General features: G+C 41.6%; 2 protein-coding genes across 3 annotated transcripts in view; one reads left to right on the top strand and one right to left on the bottom strand.

Annotated features, from left to right (window-relative positions):
* Nucleotides 1-1,012: 1,012 nt before the first annotated feature.
* CINP (cyclin dependent kinase 2 interacting protein) lies at nucleotides 1,013-8,077 on the bottom strand. Its single transcript, XM_054162212.1, has 5 exons — nucleotides 8,008-8,077; nucleotides 6,856-7,024; nucleotides 6,001-6,127; nucleotides 3,063-3,192; nucleotides 1,013-1,597 (listed from the first exon to the last, which is right to left on the bottom strand). The coding sequence occupies exons 1-5, from the start codon at nucleotides 8,012-8,014 to the stop codon at nucleotides 1,395-1,397; spliced, it is 636 nt and encodes a 211-aa protein (XP_054018187.1). The 5' UTR covers nucleotides 8,015-8,077; the 3' UTR covers nucleotides 1,013-1,394.
* A 57-nt stretch (nucleotides 8,078-8,134) lies between these two features.
* TECPR2 (tectonin beta-propeller repeat containing 2) overlaps nucleotides 8,135-16,534 on the top strand; it is a 46,100-nt gene continuing 37,700 nt past the window's right edge. The window contains exons 1-5 of one of the 2 annotated variants that reach the window (XM_054161827.1): nucleotides 8,135-8,192; nucleotides 13,589-13,873; nucleotides 13,980-14,108; nucleotides 14,490-14,621; nucleotides 15,506-15,663. In XM_054161827.1, coding sequence (XP_054017802.1) covers nucleotides 13,640-13,873; nucleotides 13,980-14,108; nucleotides 14,490-14,621; nucleotides 15,506-15,663 — 653 coding nt within the window. In that variant the 5' untranslated portion in view covers nucleotides 8,135-8,192; nucleotides 13,589-13,639. The remainder of the gene's footprint in view (nucleotides 8,193-13,588; nucleotides 13,874-13,979; nucleotides 14,109-14,489; nucleotides 14,622-15,505; nucleotides 15,664-16,534) is intronic. The other variant, XR_008462257.1, reaches the window with a different exon arrangement.

Here is a 16,534-nt window from a genome sequence, read left to right as displayed (position 1 = left end):
ACTAATAACTACATCTGAGGGCTTCAAGTGTAAGAACTGCTCAGAGCTATAATGACAGAACATCTCTGCAATGATTTTGGCAATAATCTTCCTGTGTCTGACAGTGGTCAATGGGCAAGGAAGGGGGGGTGTCTGAACATGAAGACTCTAGAGCCTATTTCCTCTAAGAAACAAGAACAAACCACACATTCCACTTGTGCAGAAGATGAAAATTTGTTTCACTTACTGATTTGCACATGCTGGGAAATACAATACACCTGATATCATCTTAAAAGAACAATTCTATAAGCGAACCAACCTTTTTGTCTTGGAAAATATTTCTCAAGTATTAAGATGTTTCCATAGTGACAAGGGTTTGGCCCTACTCAGATAAATTAAGGTGGCTGTTAAACTAAGTGGAACACATGCACAGAAAAATAATAATAGCCAGCAAAGCTATTCATAAGTGATTGTATTCTCCTTGAGCTACAGCAGAATTTCTTTTTAGTCACTAGAAATGTAGTGTAATAATAGAACACTATTAAGCTGTCAGAAACAACCTCATTGAACTGAGCAGTATGTCAAAAAAACCTTTCCAATTCATGTCTGTCCGTTCCATTATTGCAGGAAACTCATACATTTAGCATAATGGTCCACACAGCAAACTATACAGGATAAGGCCATCCCAAAAGCAGGTCTTGTTTTTATTCATGAATGCTTCCATGAAACATCCTTTAAAGACAAAAAGTTAAAATGAGTGAAAAGAGACAAGAGCTTTTCACAGAGTTAGTGTGGAATGATGAGTTGTATTAAATCTTCCCAGTGTGCTAGTTCAGGCTTGGATCACTCTTCAAGGGTGATGTACCTAACCCCACTATCATCAAAACCAAGCCAGAATTTACACTAGCATCTACGATAGCATTTCAGAAACAAACCAAACGTTGGGGATCCTGCTGTCCGTGGTTTCCGTTCTTTTAGTTATAAAGCAACTACAAAAGCACTAGCCCTGTTAAGTCATGCAAAAAACCCATGAAAGATCAGTTACTGAATTCCTATGGTAAAAGTGACAATGTAGGTATTTTGGACTGTGAAGACTGGGAAAGTAGTTACGTTCTTTGCTGTAGGTATCTATGTGCAGTGAATCCCCACAGACTACCAAGCAGTGTTCTTCTTTTTCCATTTATAGGGGACTTGGCTTCCTGTAGCCTATTGCACTGGAAATGGATGAAACGACCAAAACCAGACTGTCCCATGAAGAAAAAGGAGTATCAGCTGAGGTAGAAGAATAGATACAAAAAGAAAAAAATATTTTTAATAAGCTTTACAAAAATTCAACTTGCATGATAAGCTTCACAACGTGACATTTCAGTTTCGTGTACTCGTTGTTAAAAGCAAGCCACTGAACATACAGAATTCTAGCATGGTCTATGACCTGTTTCCAGAAGCATGGCTTCAAGTAGTAGTTTGCTGCTGTTCTCAATGTAAGGCTGGTACAACCACGATGACAAATAGACCATCATCAGATCCTGGTCAGCAGAATGAGCAATTTCTTGTACAATTGTTTGCTTGAGTTGTAGTTCCTTCTTGTACATTTCAGAGAGCTTCAGAGAAACCTCATCTGAAATGGATTGATAAAAAAGAGCAAATTGTCCATACCATTTTGGCAATTCTCTGAAAGTTAAATTATACTTAATGTGTTGATCATTAACAACTGCCACATTACATAAGGTATTCCCCATATTTAGATATCTTGAGGTTTACAACAATAACATTTGTATGCTAAAATATAAAATGCTAAGCAATTCACTCAGCTTTTGGATCTATTTTAGACATCTGTTATTTTGACATGAATCCTATTTTAATCCTAGAACAAGCAGTGGTATTCTCAGGACCCACTGTACAATTAGGAACTATAGCTATTCTTGCAAATAACTGAAATTTTATTTTAAGATCTGGTAATGCTATCTTGAAATACAAGCTTCACATTTTAGAGTCACTTTTGATTTTATCTAATCTAAAGGATGTCCTTGCCTGCTGGAAGGCTCTTCAGTAATGCATTGTCACCAATGAGTCATACCAATAGTGAAAAATAATGTAACAAAACAACCAACCAAAAGTGAAGTGTAAAAACTAATTGCTAGTTATGTTAGTAATACTTAGAAGAGGGTTAAAATGTATGTATATAATAATCCTGAATTGTTTGACTTTCTAAAAAATAGCCATATAAATTATCCTTATAGAGACACTGATCTTGTTTTTCCAGCTTAGCCTGAACTATTACTACCTTCAGGAGGACCCAGTCTTTCATGGAGTAGAGAGAATCATTAAATGAATTAGTCACAACGAGTGTTTTGACAGCAGTTGTCTTTGTCATTCGTACCTTTTAAGCCGACAGAAACTAATCCATAAGATTCCTGCTAACTTGTGGTAGGGAAGTAAGAAACAGGGCTTCACAAAGGTATGACTTTCACTTTGTGAAAGCAGCAGTTGGTTTGTATGCAGACTTCTGAATTCAAACAGTTTTAAAACTGTGATAACACCAGTTAGAAGGTGGGACCTGTTGTCATCAAGTGAGCGCTAAAAGGATTGGTATTAACAGTAGACAGTAACTGAATATTTCTTGACTTGTCTGGATTGACACTGAGATCAGAGGGTCTTTTCTTTGTCTGCCTCAGAACTCAGTGAGGTATAGCTTGTTCTTCACTTTCAAGGATTTGATTTCACTGTCAAGTAACAATTCAAGTCACTTAAGCCTGTGGCTTAACACTACCAAGTTGCAATTGTGTCTCTCCCTACAAAGGATGTGGCCGTTGCAGATTGGTCACTGTAAGCTACCGACAAGCTTAGCTTTATGCTGTAATTGTTGCACATCAGACAACGCTTGGCAATTCATAGAAGCAGTCATCAGCAGTAACCTTAAGCCCAGTGGTGCATTCATGTGTTTATTGATTAGTCAATTACAAAGGAGACAGATACTCTCTCTAAGGCAAGACATCCAGATAAAAGGGTTTATTTTTCAGTCCTAAATGAGATTACATCAATGGCACACTGCAATTAGCTAAGACAACAAGTATTTTACTTACAGAAGTATGATGTGGGCCATGTATGAAAGAAAGGTGCTGTGCAATTCCCAGCTCCATGGTGGAACGCTTCCAAATCACAGATTGCTTTAGCAGTCAATGTAAGCTTTTCCATTTTTAGTTGTATTTTTGTCTGAAAATTGATAAACAAGTAATGCCAATGAACAATCTCAAGAACATTAGGCTACCATAATCTTAAACACTGTTTAAAAGCATACTATTTCTGAACACTGTTTAGTCTTACCATTTCTAACACACTTTCAGTAACTCCACACAGGAATCACAGCTGGAATTTACATAAATATTTAATATGAGATACTCTCAACTTCTGAGCACTGCAGGTAAGACCTACTGACTCTTATTTTACATAATTCTTTTGTTTCCTCCATGTAGAAATATAATAAAGCCCTCTCCCATTTATTTTTTTTTTCCACCTCTCTCTGGGTTTTCCCTAGAGTTACTTAGTACTGGGGGAAAACTGTCAGACTGTCCATGAACAAGTATGGCACAAGCCCTGTAAGTACTTTACTATGTCAAGATGACTTAAATTTGACTTCAAAAGATCAGTGGCAGGTGAGAAAAGCCACTCAGGATACCACTGACAGTATATCTAGGTTGATTGAATAGCTTGGTTCAAAAACCATTTTATTCTGTCCACTTCCTTCATGTTCACCTGAATTTGTGCATTACTGATGGGGCATAGTATCTGTAACAAAATGGAGCTTGCAGGCAGTATCTTTAAGTCAAAAACTAAAAAAAAATGTATATTTCTCCAATTCATAAGATGGAACAAACTCATGAGGAATCAAAAAGTAAAATGTATCTGTGGTAGCTGTGTAGTAGCCAATCTAACACTGGCTGCTTAGGCTACTATTACTCAGGAGTAATAAAAATTGCTCAACGCACTTGGTAGCCTGAATACAAAACTACCACAAAGAAAAACTAAAAATAATCCCCAAACTACTGTTACTCTTTCCCTCAGAACAAGATTTGATTAAAATCTACCTGCTTCCCTGCTTATTCTAAATATTGGACTGATACCCTGTCTACATAAAAAAATAATCACAGGATGTCTGGGGTTGGAAGCGACCTCTGGAGGTCTTTTGAGTCCAACCCCCTGCCAGAGAAGGACCATAGAATCCAGCATAGGTCACACATGAACACATCCAGGTGAGTCTTGAAAGTCTCCAGAGAAGGAGACTCCACAACCTCTCTTGGGAGCCTGTTCCAGTGCTTTGTGACCCTTACAGTAAAGAAATTTTTCTTCATGTTGAGGTGGAACTTCCTGTGCTGTAGTTTACATCCATTGCCCCTTGTCCTATCATGGGGTGCAAGTGAGAAGCAGCTGTCCCTTCCTTCTTGACACCCAGCCCTCAAATGTTTATATACATTTATTGGATCCCTTCTCAGTCTTCTCTCCAGGCTAAAAAGGCCCAGATATCTCAGTCTTTCTTCACAGGGCACATCCTCCAGTACCTTAATCATCCTTGTAGTCCTCTGTTGGACTCGCTCTGTTGGATCCCTGTCCCTCCTGAACTGGGAAGCCCAGAACTGGATGCAATATTCCAGGTGGGGCCTCACCCCTCCCCAGGTGGGGACAGAGTAGAAGGGCAGAAGAACCTCCCTTCATCTGCTGGACACACTCTTCTTAATGCACCCCAGGATACCATTGGCTATGGGACAGCACATTGCTGTCCCATGGATAACTTGTCCACCAGGACTCCCAGGTCCTTCTCCATGGGGCTGCTCTCCAGCAGATCATCTCCTAACCTGTACTGGTGCAGTTTATTATTCCTTCCCAGATGCAGGACTCTGCACTTATCCTTGTTGAACCTCATTAGGTTCCTCTCTGCCCAGCTCTCCAGTCTGTCCAGGTCTCGCTGACTGGCCACACAGCCTTCAAGCATATCAGCCAAGCCTCCCAGTTTGGTATCATCAGCAAACTTGCTGAGCAGACACTCTGTCCCCTCATCAATGTCATTGATGAAGATGTTAAACAGGACTGGGCCCAGCACTGATCCCTGGGGGGACTCCACTAGTTACAGCTCTCCAGCTGGACGTGGCACCACTATTTGGACTCTACCATCTGTTCTTCTACCCCACACCTCCTGAGCTTACTCACAAGGATGTCATGGGAGGCAGTGTCAAAAGCCTTGCTAAGGTCAAGGTAGACTACATTCACTGGTCTCCCTGCATCTGCCCCTTCAATTACAATTTCATAGAATGCTATCAGATTAGTCAAGCAGGATTTCCTCTTGGTAAATCCATGCTGACTACTCTTGATCATCATCTTCTCTTCCAAGTGCCTAGAGATGACCTCCAGAATGAGCCGCTTCATTGTTCCAGGGATGGAGGTGAGGCTGTAAAAGTTATTTTTAATAAGAATTTTAAATTACAGTGTCAATATTCTTATTGCTTCCTATCAAACTGACAGTTGAAATTAATTCCTAGCAACGTATCCAGAAAAAAGGTGAGTTACATAACAATCACTTTACTCTCTAGAGAAGGAATTCTGTACAGAAAATGCAGATAGGCAGACTAAAAGTGTAACTGCACTATGTCTGATCAAAGATAGCTGCAAAGATATGATGGCACCACTTTATGTTTTGCTCTTTGTTTTGTTCTAAACAGAGGGAATACTCAGGATGTGAAAATGGAAGACAGATGCAGTTTTAAAATGCATTATTTGTATTACTTGTTTTCAGGTCACCTTGTAAAAGCAGGAGTAGAATTATAAGCAGAAGGCAGACGTAAACCAGCTTTCAAATTTACCAATCGAACAAATAAATGGTGCACATTAGATTTATAGTCACTTAGGTCTGAAGCCAATCAAGTATGAATAAAACCAAGTACAAAAAATACTTGAGGAGGTTTCCTTGTGTCACACTCAAGCAAACTTGGAATCGATTCATATGGTCTAAGACTGAAAAATTAGCATTACCATATGCTTTAAGGTCTCAAGTAGTTCTGCACAGCAATTGTCCAGTTCTTCGTTGTATTTTGGAGCTGGCTTCTCAGTTTCTGTGGCACTGTTATCACATGCTATCTCCAGTTTGTTGTCCTGAAATCTAAAATAGAAAAACATAAGGCAGAGTAAACAACTGCATATAGGTTTATTCAAGCCTTGCAGACTTAAAACCCATGTGGTATGATCCTACAAAATCTCTCTCACAGGCTGTTCATGAGAACTACTACATAAAAATATCAAGAGAGAGACATAGCTAGTCACATGAGCAATTGGGACTGGTACCACAACCTTCAGATGAGTTTAGAATTACTGTTGATCACATGCTTGAAAAACAGTTGTTAACACCTTTTTCCCCTCTCTTGGAGGTTACTCCCTCACAGACAGGGTATACTCAGGCTTCAGCTGCTCCAGCTGACAATCTGATGCCTTACCACAAACTCATCTTGATGCTCAATTAAAGTTAGAGCAGACACCTAATCTGTTTAGTTGACTTTCCCACAGAAGCAGTAAACTTAGGGAAAAGGGAGTTGCTGGAGAGGGAAAGCAACATCTGACACCATTACAGCAAACATTCTGGAGCTTGTACTTGTCAGAATCCTGTCAGACAAACACTGTTCAGCTGTCAAGACTCTTGAGAAGTTTCTTCTCAACTCCCTGTTATTTATAGGATTTCCTTTACAGCATGTTTGGTCTAAGAGCTGGCTTATCCACTCTGGCATTTTTCTTTCCCCCATCTCCTTAAAGGAATTTTTAGTGGAGAAAACAGACTAATTTCTCAATAAAGGCAACCCTTGAGCTGTTTTTACCTGTATGTATTTGCATACTTACTGCTCACTGATTTTCATGTTGACTATTTTGTTCGCTGTAGTAAATCCATTATCATTCAATCTTTCCCATTTCATCATTAAATTATGCCAGTCTGCTGCATTATCTTTTATTTTTCTTGCACTGACAGATAAAACAGGTCTTCTTGGAGTACCATCAGCAGGACTTTTGGCTGTATGAGAAAATAAAGAAATTCAAGCCATTTAAAGCACACAGAAACAAACCAGCAGCTGTGTGAATGATTACTTGCTTGAAATGGATATTGATTAAAGCAGAATTAAACTGTCTCCAGTTGTGAAATCCAATTCCTCTTCTACCAGCCTTATTACTATTTACCAGAAAAACATGCTATTAAAATAATGCAAACATATTCCGAGATGTGATATTCTAACGTGCACAGTAGAAGCTTTGCAATACTGATCCATTTAGCAGACTCCTGCCAATGTATGATTGTCAAATATAAAAGCATTGTAAATCACAGCAACACCTACTGTATGCATGCAGTGCTCATGCCATGAACATCTGAACTAACATCTACACATGAGCCTGACATGTCTGTGAGAAAACTGGGTCCTGCTGAAGATGGTGGGTCTTTAACACCGAGCATCAACGCTTATTTCACAATGTGTCCTTGGAGAACCACACAGCAACTGGAACCTGCTGCACTTTGTTCCCTTTACAGATGAACATCACCCCAGCGGGAGGGCTTCGAGCAGCGTTTCTGCCTAGCACCTGCCCCACCTTCACGCGTCAGATCCCGCCCTAGGAGGCAAGAGGCTGCACACCCGCCTCGAAGCTAAGGACTGGAGCCTAGCACTCTGCCCTGACATTGGCCGGTTTTAACTTTTATTCGTAGACACGCTCGAGCAGTACTCACAACCGTGAAGCCCACACGCATGGGAAGAGGAGAGTGCCTCTCGCTTCTCCCGGGGGCATAGAAGAGGTGGGCACCTTCCACGCGCGCACCTTCCACGCGCGCACCCACATCCACGCGTGAAAGAAAGGAGCTAACATGGCTCAACAGACACAAGCATCTGTTTGGCAAGCACCAGGACCTGGTCTCTGGCTGCTCCCCGCTGCCCCAGGCCCAGTCCCCACCCTCAGTCGCTCCTACTGAGGCCCGGCTAGGCGAGGAGCACAACCAACCCCACTCACCCGCCATGGCGGTGCCCCACCGCCCCGCGGAAGTGCGCTCACGTCCGGCTCCGCCCAAACCCGGCCCCGCCGAGCGGCGCAGGCAGCGGGGGCCGCCGCCGCTGCCTCGGGGCCTGGCCGGCGCTGCTCTACGTCTCTTCACCCGTCCCTGCCGGCAGCTACGGCCGCCCCGCGCTCCTGAGGAGGTGAGTGCAGCAGCATCTTCGCGGAGACGGGTGAGAGTTGCCTGGGAGGCTGTCCTGGCTCTCGCTCCTCTTCTCGGTCGCCGCAAGCGGGGCCTTTTGCCGCCGCCTGTTGCGGCCGGGCTGCGCGGGTGAGCCCGGAGCGGCGAGAGCAACGGGCCGGCTCTCTAACCCTTCTCCTGGAGCCTGCTCTGTAGCGCTCGGGGAGGGCGCGGGGCGAAGCGGCTGTTACGCGCCCGCGGAGCGGCTGGAGGGGCTTCACCAACCTCCTCCCCCCGCGACCCGGCTGGCGCTTTGGGTCCGAGTGATAAATCCGCTATAAGCTGAGGTAAAGCCAGCGGGAAAACGGGGCGGCGTTTGCTGGCTGTCCGTCTGGGAGCCCGCGGCTGTTTTCTCCCGTCAGGAGTGGCAAACCTCAACGGCTAGAAAGCAGCGTGTTAAGAAGGAAGGGTTTGAAGTGTTTACCAGAATTTAGAAACACGCTTAAGGAAGATAGAGTTCCTAGAGAAACTGGGTATCCTGAGATCATCAGAGTGAGTAAAACCTGGTTTTAGCTACCTTGCTTGGCGTACCTGCCTGCAGAGACCCCAGCTGCCCGTCTCTGTCACCTGTGTTTGGGGTTGTTGACTCTTTGGAGCTAAAAATGCAACACTTCATAATTCATGTAGAACGACAGGCTGTTAATCAGGTAATGGCGACCTGTGTGCTGGCTGGTCCTCTGGTGCCGGTGGGACACATGAAAGTGAAGCTCCTTGTTTCAGTGCGCTATGTATTTGTGTTCTTCCCTCTGGCAGCTGTTCGCTGTGAGAAACTCTGGAGATCTGGCAGGTGGGTAGCCTGCTCCTTAAGTTAAAAACATGAGGATCATTAGAAAATAAATCTGCTTTTCTTTTTAGTTGGTAGTTGAGATCAGGGTCTGTCGTGTTTACCTGTGGTCATACATATGTTTGTTCATACTCTGAATTGCTTAAATTTATGGGTTTTATGCCATGTAATAAAACCCAACAACAACCTCATGTACAGACAAGACGCTTGGGCTCAGAGGAATGTAGTGACAGCTTTAGCTTCCTGCAGTCAATCTGTGGCATACCCTGGCACTGAACCTTTAACCACTGCATATCTATTTAACCATGGGATTATCTCTGGATTTAGTTGTCTGTGTTAGGTAGCATTGAGCATGATTGCTGTTTTGGATACCAGAGAAAAATTTTAAAAGATTGCTTTTCAAAACATGGCCTTGAGTGCAGTGTCTAAAAGCTTGTGAACTTTGAGTTGAAAAGGGATGCTTTTATTTCTTTTTTGCTTGGTGATTGCTTTTGATGTGTGACGTAAAGTATTTTTCTTTGTCTCTGCTGCAGAATAGCTGCTTAGCACAAGCTGATTTGTCCTATATGACTGCTACATACTTCAGAGTAACTGTGACTGACTGATGCAGAGTGAACATACGTATCCAATTCCAGTGCCTGTCTGAGAAAATATATTCACTGTTTGCCTTTGCTTAGTGATGTAGAAAAAGCAGATAATAATCCATTAAAATTACAGTTTATTAGTACATTTTTTGATGGGACAGGTTGGATGAACAAAACTTAATTTTATTTTATTTTGCTGCAGCTTTGCCATCAGAGAATACTGAGATAAGATTGTATATGACTTTAGTGAAGAGTGGAAACCCTAACCAGACAGCTTAGTATATGACAGGAATCATTCCTCTCAGTGTTTTACATGGGGAGGGGGGAAAGCACACTATCAAACTCCCTTTTTTCCCCTCTTCTTAAGTGCAATATGCATCAGGGTGCAGATAATGTTGTTATAAAGAAAAGAGTAATAGTCTTCTTTCTGGATACTACAAATTTTCATAATTCCATCATTTGATAAATTACTATACGACAATTTACTTGAGCTGAGAGGCTAAGTGATGGCAATTAAAGAGAAGGAATACATTTTTAGGACTTGCAAGGTGCTTTGTCCACTGGGGAGTGTGAGATAGCTCCAGCTACAAGAGAAGCTTTGGATGATGACAGATGTGAGTTGCAGGGGCGACAAAGGGGACTTAAAATATGTGAAATTCATGAGGCAGTAGCTGAGGAGTGATAGAAATTGAGATTAGGCAGAGGAAGATTTGTACATAGGAGATTCAGGACAAAGACTGGATTTTATTTTATTTTATTTTATTAGAAAGAAAGAAAATTAAAACCCCCAACAGATAGTAAAATTGGTAGACTGGCAAAGCAGCATGTTTAGAACAGCAGATGAGACTTCAGCAGTGGATTCTTTTTTTTTTTTTTAATTTTATTTAGTTGTCTGTAGATAGAAGGTTGTAAACACTGAAGGAAAGAGGCTGAGGCCTAAAATACAGGGTAGGAAGTAGGTGGTGTTTGAAAGTATTGTGGAGTGCTAACACACTGAAATTAACTTAGCAAACAACTCTGAAAGGAACTCTTTGTTCAAAGTCGTTTTAACACGTTAATCAGCTAATCCTTGCGATAGTTTATGACAAAGGTGTCATGACAGGTAGTAAATACTGGAGGAGAGTGGAATTAATCTCTAAGCTCCAGCAAGCAGTACAATTTATTGCAATTAAGAACATGCAATAACTGTTGCTATCTTACTTATAACAATTTTTGTAGCATAGTTAAAATATGGGTGCAGTAACCAGTATTTATTCTTGTGGTCTTGTTGAACATGAGCTCAAATGGGTAATGTCACGCCAGTAATCCCTTTTGGATTTAGAGGAATTGTATATTGACAGCATGTGTTGGAGGGCCCAGAATCCATATGCTGGATCCTCTTGTATGGTAACTGAAACAGTCTGAAAAACTGCAAGATGAGAGCTTTTCACAGTAATGGAGATATTAAAGTAGAACAACTGTATTTTTCCTAATTTAGTTGATACACACCATAAGCAATGTTTGAAGCTGCCAAACAAATACCAAAAAATAAGTTGTGTCACAGAAATTGCAGTAGGAATATTTTTGCAGAATAATTTTGAGCACTTGGAAGTGGTTTTAACTTCAATTTGCATAATTCTGTTTTTCATTTCTCTGAGGAAGTTACAACTCTGCCGGAGCTTAAGAAAATCTATGTTATGGGCTTAAACCACCGTTAATCAGACCTGCTCATGGCAAAAGGAAATTCAGGAGTTAAGATTTCTTTCCTTTCTTGTGTTCCACAGTAGTATCACAGTATCACTAAGGTTGGAAGAGACCTCGAGGATCATTGAGTCCAACCTGTCACCACAGACCTCATGACTAGACCATGGCACCAAGTGCCACGTCCAGTCTCCTCTTGAACACCTCCAGGGATGGTGACTCCACCACCTCCCTGGGCAGCCCATTCGAACGACTCGCTTGATGAAGAACTTTCTCCTCACCTCGAGTCTAAATATCCCCTGGCACAGCTTGAGACTGTGTCCCCTTGTTCTGGTGCTGGTTGCCTGGGAGAAGAGACCAACCCCTTCCTGTCTACAACCACCTTCCAGGTAGTTGTAGAGGGCAATGAGGTCACCCCTGAGCCTCCTCCTCTCCAGGCTAAACAATCCCAGCTCCCTCAGCCTCTCCTCATAGGCCTTGTGCTCAAGGCCTCTCCCCAGCCTTGTTGCCCTTCTCTGGACACGTTCAAGTGTCTCAATGTCCTTCTTAAACTGAGGGGCCCAGAACTGGACACAGTACTCAAGGTGTGGCCTAACCAATGCAGAGTACAGGGGCACAATGACCTCCCTGCTCCTGCTGGCCACACTATTCCTAATGCAGGCCAGGATGCCATCGGCCCTCTTGGCCACCTGGGCACACTGCTGGCTCATGTTTAGGCAGCTGTCAATCAGTATCCCCAGGTCCCCCTCTGTTTGGGAGTTCTCCAGCCACTCTGACCCCAGCCTGTAGCTCTGCATGGGGTTGCCGTGGCCAAAGTGCAGCACCTGGCACTTGGACTTGTTGAATGCCATCCCGTTGGACTCTGCCCATCTGTCCAGTCAGTTGAGGTCTCTCTGGAGAGAGGCTTTGCTGAAACCCGGCAAAGTCTTCCATGAGGAAAATAGTATAGTATAGTATCAGTCAGGGTTGGAAGGGACTACAAGGATCATATGGTTCCAACCCCTCTGCCATGGGCAGGGATACTCCACGCTAGGTCAGGCTGGCCAGAGCCTCGTCCAGCCTGGTCTTAAACACCTCCAGGGATGGGGCCTCAACCACCTCCCTGGACAACCCATTCCAGGGCTTCACCAATCTCATGGTGAAGAACGTCCTCCTCATGTCCAGCCTGAATCTCCCCACCTCCAGCTTCATTCCATTCCCCCTGGTCCTATCACTACCTGATATCCTGAGAAGTCCCTCCCCAGCCTTCTTGTAGGCCCCCTTCAGATACTGGAAGGCCACAATTAGGTCACCTTGGAGCCTTCTCTTCTCCAGACTGAACAGCCCCAACTCTTTCAGTCTGTCCTCATAGGAGAGGTTCTTGTCAAGGCTGTCACCCCATGATGAGAAAAATTACTGGGTTTAATTAAATTATGAAAATAATTTGATGTACCACATGGTGATAGCAGCTTTTTCTGAAGATCCCAGTACTATGATGAGTACTTTTTTTTTTTCCTTGAAGAAGGCAAACAAATCTTTGTTATTCTTAGAAAGATACCAGAATTTTCCCTTAAATGTATTTACAGTGTCATTCATTGGCATGAAATTATTTGCTTAACCTTAAAAGGAAACGTGAGCATATGGTACTTACTTTTCTCCTTGTTTGCTCCTCATCTTTCTAAATTAATTTGCTGCATGGGTATTTTCCCATGTCTGTCAAACTGGGATTTCTTTCATTTTTGCAATGTGCTTTTCTTTCTACACTATTTATATTTCTTCCATGTTACTTGATTATGTAGCAGATGTAGCTCTGAAGTGTTTCTAAACCATGTTTCTTTTGGGGTGCAGGGCATTAAGGAATTGAGCAGAAAGGCGAGTTGGACACTTTGATCTTACAGCACTGTCTGAAATGGTGAATATCCCATGCTCTCAGCACTGGGAGAATTGAAGGTAGAGTTTGCAGACAGATGAAGAAACAGACTGCATGGATTTGTTCGTTGTCAGAACTCTTGCAATTCTTTCACTCTCCAGATAAGAAGAAATACTGCATTTGAATGCGAGTTCGAGCTCACAGCTGCACGAAGGGGTTATCCCATATTTGGTGCTTGTCATACATCCTTAGATATTGGCTGAAACTAAGAAACTTATTCTTGAGAAAAGGATTCTTATAAGAAAAAGTTACATTCACTAGAGGAGTTTAACTTGCTTTTTCTTTATACAAAATAAACCCTAAGAATTTCTGTGTCTCTACTTGCTAAGTGATGGTTTTCTGTTAACCATTTACTCTCTCCAGTGAAATTAAATGACGTGTCTTTTGTTTTTGTCTTTCAGATTTCCTTATGTTGTCAAGTAGATGTGTTTATTTCGGCCTTAAAAGTGCTGATGCCAATGCTTGCTATGGCATCTGTGGCTTCACCAGTTATATTTAAGGAATTTTGTCCCTTATATTATCTTCTCAATGCCATTCCTACAAAGATCCAAAAAGGCTTTCGCTCAATTGTGGTGTATCTCACAGCGCTTGATACCAATGGAGACTACATTGCTGTGGGGAGCAGCATTGGAATGCTTTATCTCTACTGCAGGCATTTAAACCAGATGAAAAAATACAATTTTGAGGTAAATACTATTACTCTTGTCCCTTCTGAAGCTGAGTTGCTCAGTATTGAGCTGCTATTTGTTGCCCATTAACTTACCAAGTTTTATGTATGGTTTGTTTCAACAGGGGAAGTGTGAATCTATTACTTTTGTAAAGCTGTTGAGTTGTTTTGATGATCTGGTTGCTGTTGGAACAGCCTCAGGTCGGGTTGCAGTTTTTCAGCTTGTATCTTCTTTACCTGGAAGAAACAAACAGGTAAATCTTTGCATTTGGCTAAACTTCCATGAAGTTCAGTATGGTGAATCCTAGTAGAGAGTTACTGTGATTCTTTAGAATAGTGCAAACCAGAGAATTTTGCCTGATGTTCATATGTTAATCTCATAAAAGCACTAACCTTAAAGCATGCTTTTCATGATAGAAGATATATTTAATCAAAAATGCTTTTGAGAAATTCTCACTTGTAAGTAACTGGCTGAGTTATTTGGTGGTGCAGTTTTTGGATTGTTTAGGGTTGTTTCATGCTGAATAAAAATTAGAATTGACTGCACATTTGTACTTGATCTCCAGCTTATCAGTTGGAGTCACTTCCATTTTCTCTTCCCCTCATTCTTGTATTGCTTTGGTATTGTTTCACAGCTTCGGAGGTTTGATGTTGCTGGAATCCACAAAAGTAGCATTACAGCTTTAGCTTGGAGTCCCAATGGAATGAAATTATTCTCTGGAGATGACAAAGGGAAGATTGTCTACTCTGCCCTAGACCTAGACCAGGTGAGCTTGCAATGAGGCCTTAATTCCCATTTACAATTTTCTGAAAGAATGCTCATGCATTTAAATATTTAGCAGTTAGTTAATTGCTTAGTGTCATTTATTTAGTTGGACTGATTTATGGGTATGTGTACACCTAGCCAGCTGTGCACACACCCAGTAGGACAGCCATTGGATATCCTTTACAACTGCCTTTTCTTTTTTTCCATGTTAGAAGTGATGAATCCTTCTCTTGATATCATGTTTCTGTGTGAAATAGGTGTCATATCTTCCTTCATGTTTCAGACAGTACTTTCTCTTGTGTTTGTAATGATACTTTTGAAAGATATGCTGTTGCTGATTCGGTGTATTAATGAAGTACTTTTAATTGTTCAGCATCTCAGTCTGGAGTGTAGAATGAAAGTAATATTTAGGTTCTCCTTGGTGACTAGAATTTTTCTAATGCATTGTTAAATACAAACCTGGGACATCAACAAACTAAGTATTAACTTGAATTTCTACCTGGGATTAAAATTTAGACAACAGCCCTCCTGATTTACCTATGGCTGTCTGTTGTGTGATTTGACAAATGTAACAACTGTTTCAACATTATGTGACCTGGCAGTGGAAAAGAAGGAAGAAAATATCCTAAGGTTTCTATTGATTTCAAGTGAAATGTGTTAGCTAATGTTCCAAGAGAAATTGAATTCCATGGTCTGCTGCTGTGATACAATTGAACTCCCTTCTTGCCTGCCTGAAGGCATTAAGTGAACTTTGTGATACAGTAGATCAAAAGCTTTTGTTAGGTTGTGTTCTCTTTCTTTGGCGTACTAATTCTTTGAATTGTTAGTTATTACTTTGTATTTTTAGAAAGTTTTACTGTTGTTAATTGCTTGTATCTTTAAAAGGGTATTTGCAACTCCAGCCTTGTATTGGAAGAGCCATCTTCAATTGTCCAGCTGGATTACAACCAGAAAGTGCTGCTTGTTTCAACTTTACAGCGGACTCTACTTTTTTACACAGAAGAGAAATCTGTCAAGCAAGTTGGAACACAGCCCAGAAAAAAGTAACCCTTGTAAAATCTTGATGTGGGCATATCTGTTAATTCTAGCTTTTCAGAGAGGATTACAGCGACGGTGACCTAAGCAGAGAAGTTAATAGAGTGCAGCAATCCTCTCATAAAAAGTTAGTTACAGTAGCTACGTGAACTCAGACAAAAAATGCCATTTCTACCTATGTAGAAAGTACATAGTTGGAAGTATGTTATAATTGTGTTTTCAGAGCATTTTGTTAGGCAAAAATATTTTAAGATGTTGTCTCACAATTTAAACTGAAATCATTGCCAAACTTCCTCAGCACTCCCTCTTGGTTTACTGTGGCTTAGTGTGAGCAAGCATTGTAATCAGGTTCATTTCATGGCTGAGGTAATACCTGATGGAAAAAGAAAGTTAGCATCTCAATTTATCTTATACACTGAAGTGAATTAAAGGGGAAATTGTGTAGCAACCACTGGCTTGAAGGGTAAGAACTTCTTGTATGAGTTTTGGAATTTGTCTTGTGTAATCCCTCAAATATGAAGGAAGAGAGAACCCAGTCTTAGAACAGCATGACTGGAAGTAGTGCAAATTTGCTCTTGAAAGAGTTTATAATGTGCTTTTTGGGGTTATGAATAGTAAGAGGAATACCAAGGACCATGCTATGCATGAGGGGTTTTCTTGAGTCATAGTGATGGTGTTTTATCTGTGAGAGATGAATATTTTAACAACTGAGGTCCTTTCCTTGCTTCTTAGCAAGGTAGCCAGGTGGTGGTTGGTTTCTTTTCCCAGGCAACCAGCACTAGAACAAGAGGACACAGTCTCAAGCTGTGCCAGGGGAGGTTTAGGCTAGATGTTGGGAAGAAGCTCTTCACAGAGAGAGTGATTTGCCATTGGAATGGG

This window comes from Dryobates pubescens, chromosome 5 (assembly GCF_014839835.1).
Source record: "Dryobates pubescens isolate bDryPub1 chromosome 5, bDryPub1.pri, whole genome shotgun sequence".
NCBI lineage: Eukaryota > Metazoa > Chordata > Aves > Piciformes > Picidae > Dryobates > Dryobates pubescens.
This window is presented reverse-complemented; position numbering and strand designations above follow the sequence as displayed.

Coding starts and splice junctions, on each gene's coding strand:
- CINP (XM_054162212.1), bottom strand. Junction 3,193..6,000: donor TTGAGACCTTAAAGCATATG/GTAATGCTAATT, acceptor ATCAATTTTCAG/ACAAAAATACAACTAAAAAT. Junction 1,598..3,062: donor ATGGCCCACATCATACTTCT/GTAAGTAAAATA, acceptor AATCCATTTCAG/ATGAGGTTTCTCTGAAGCTC.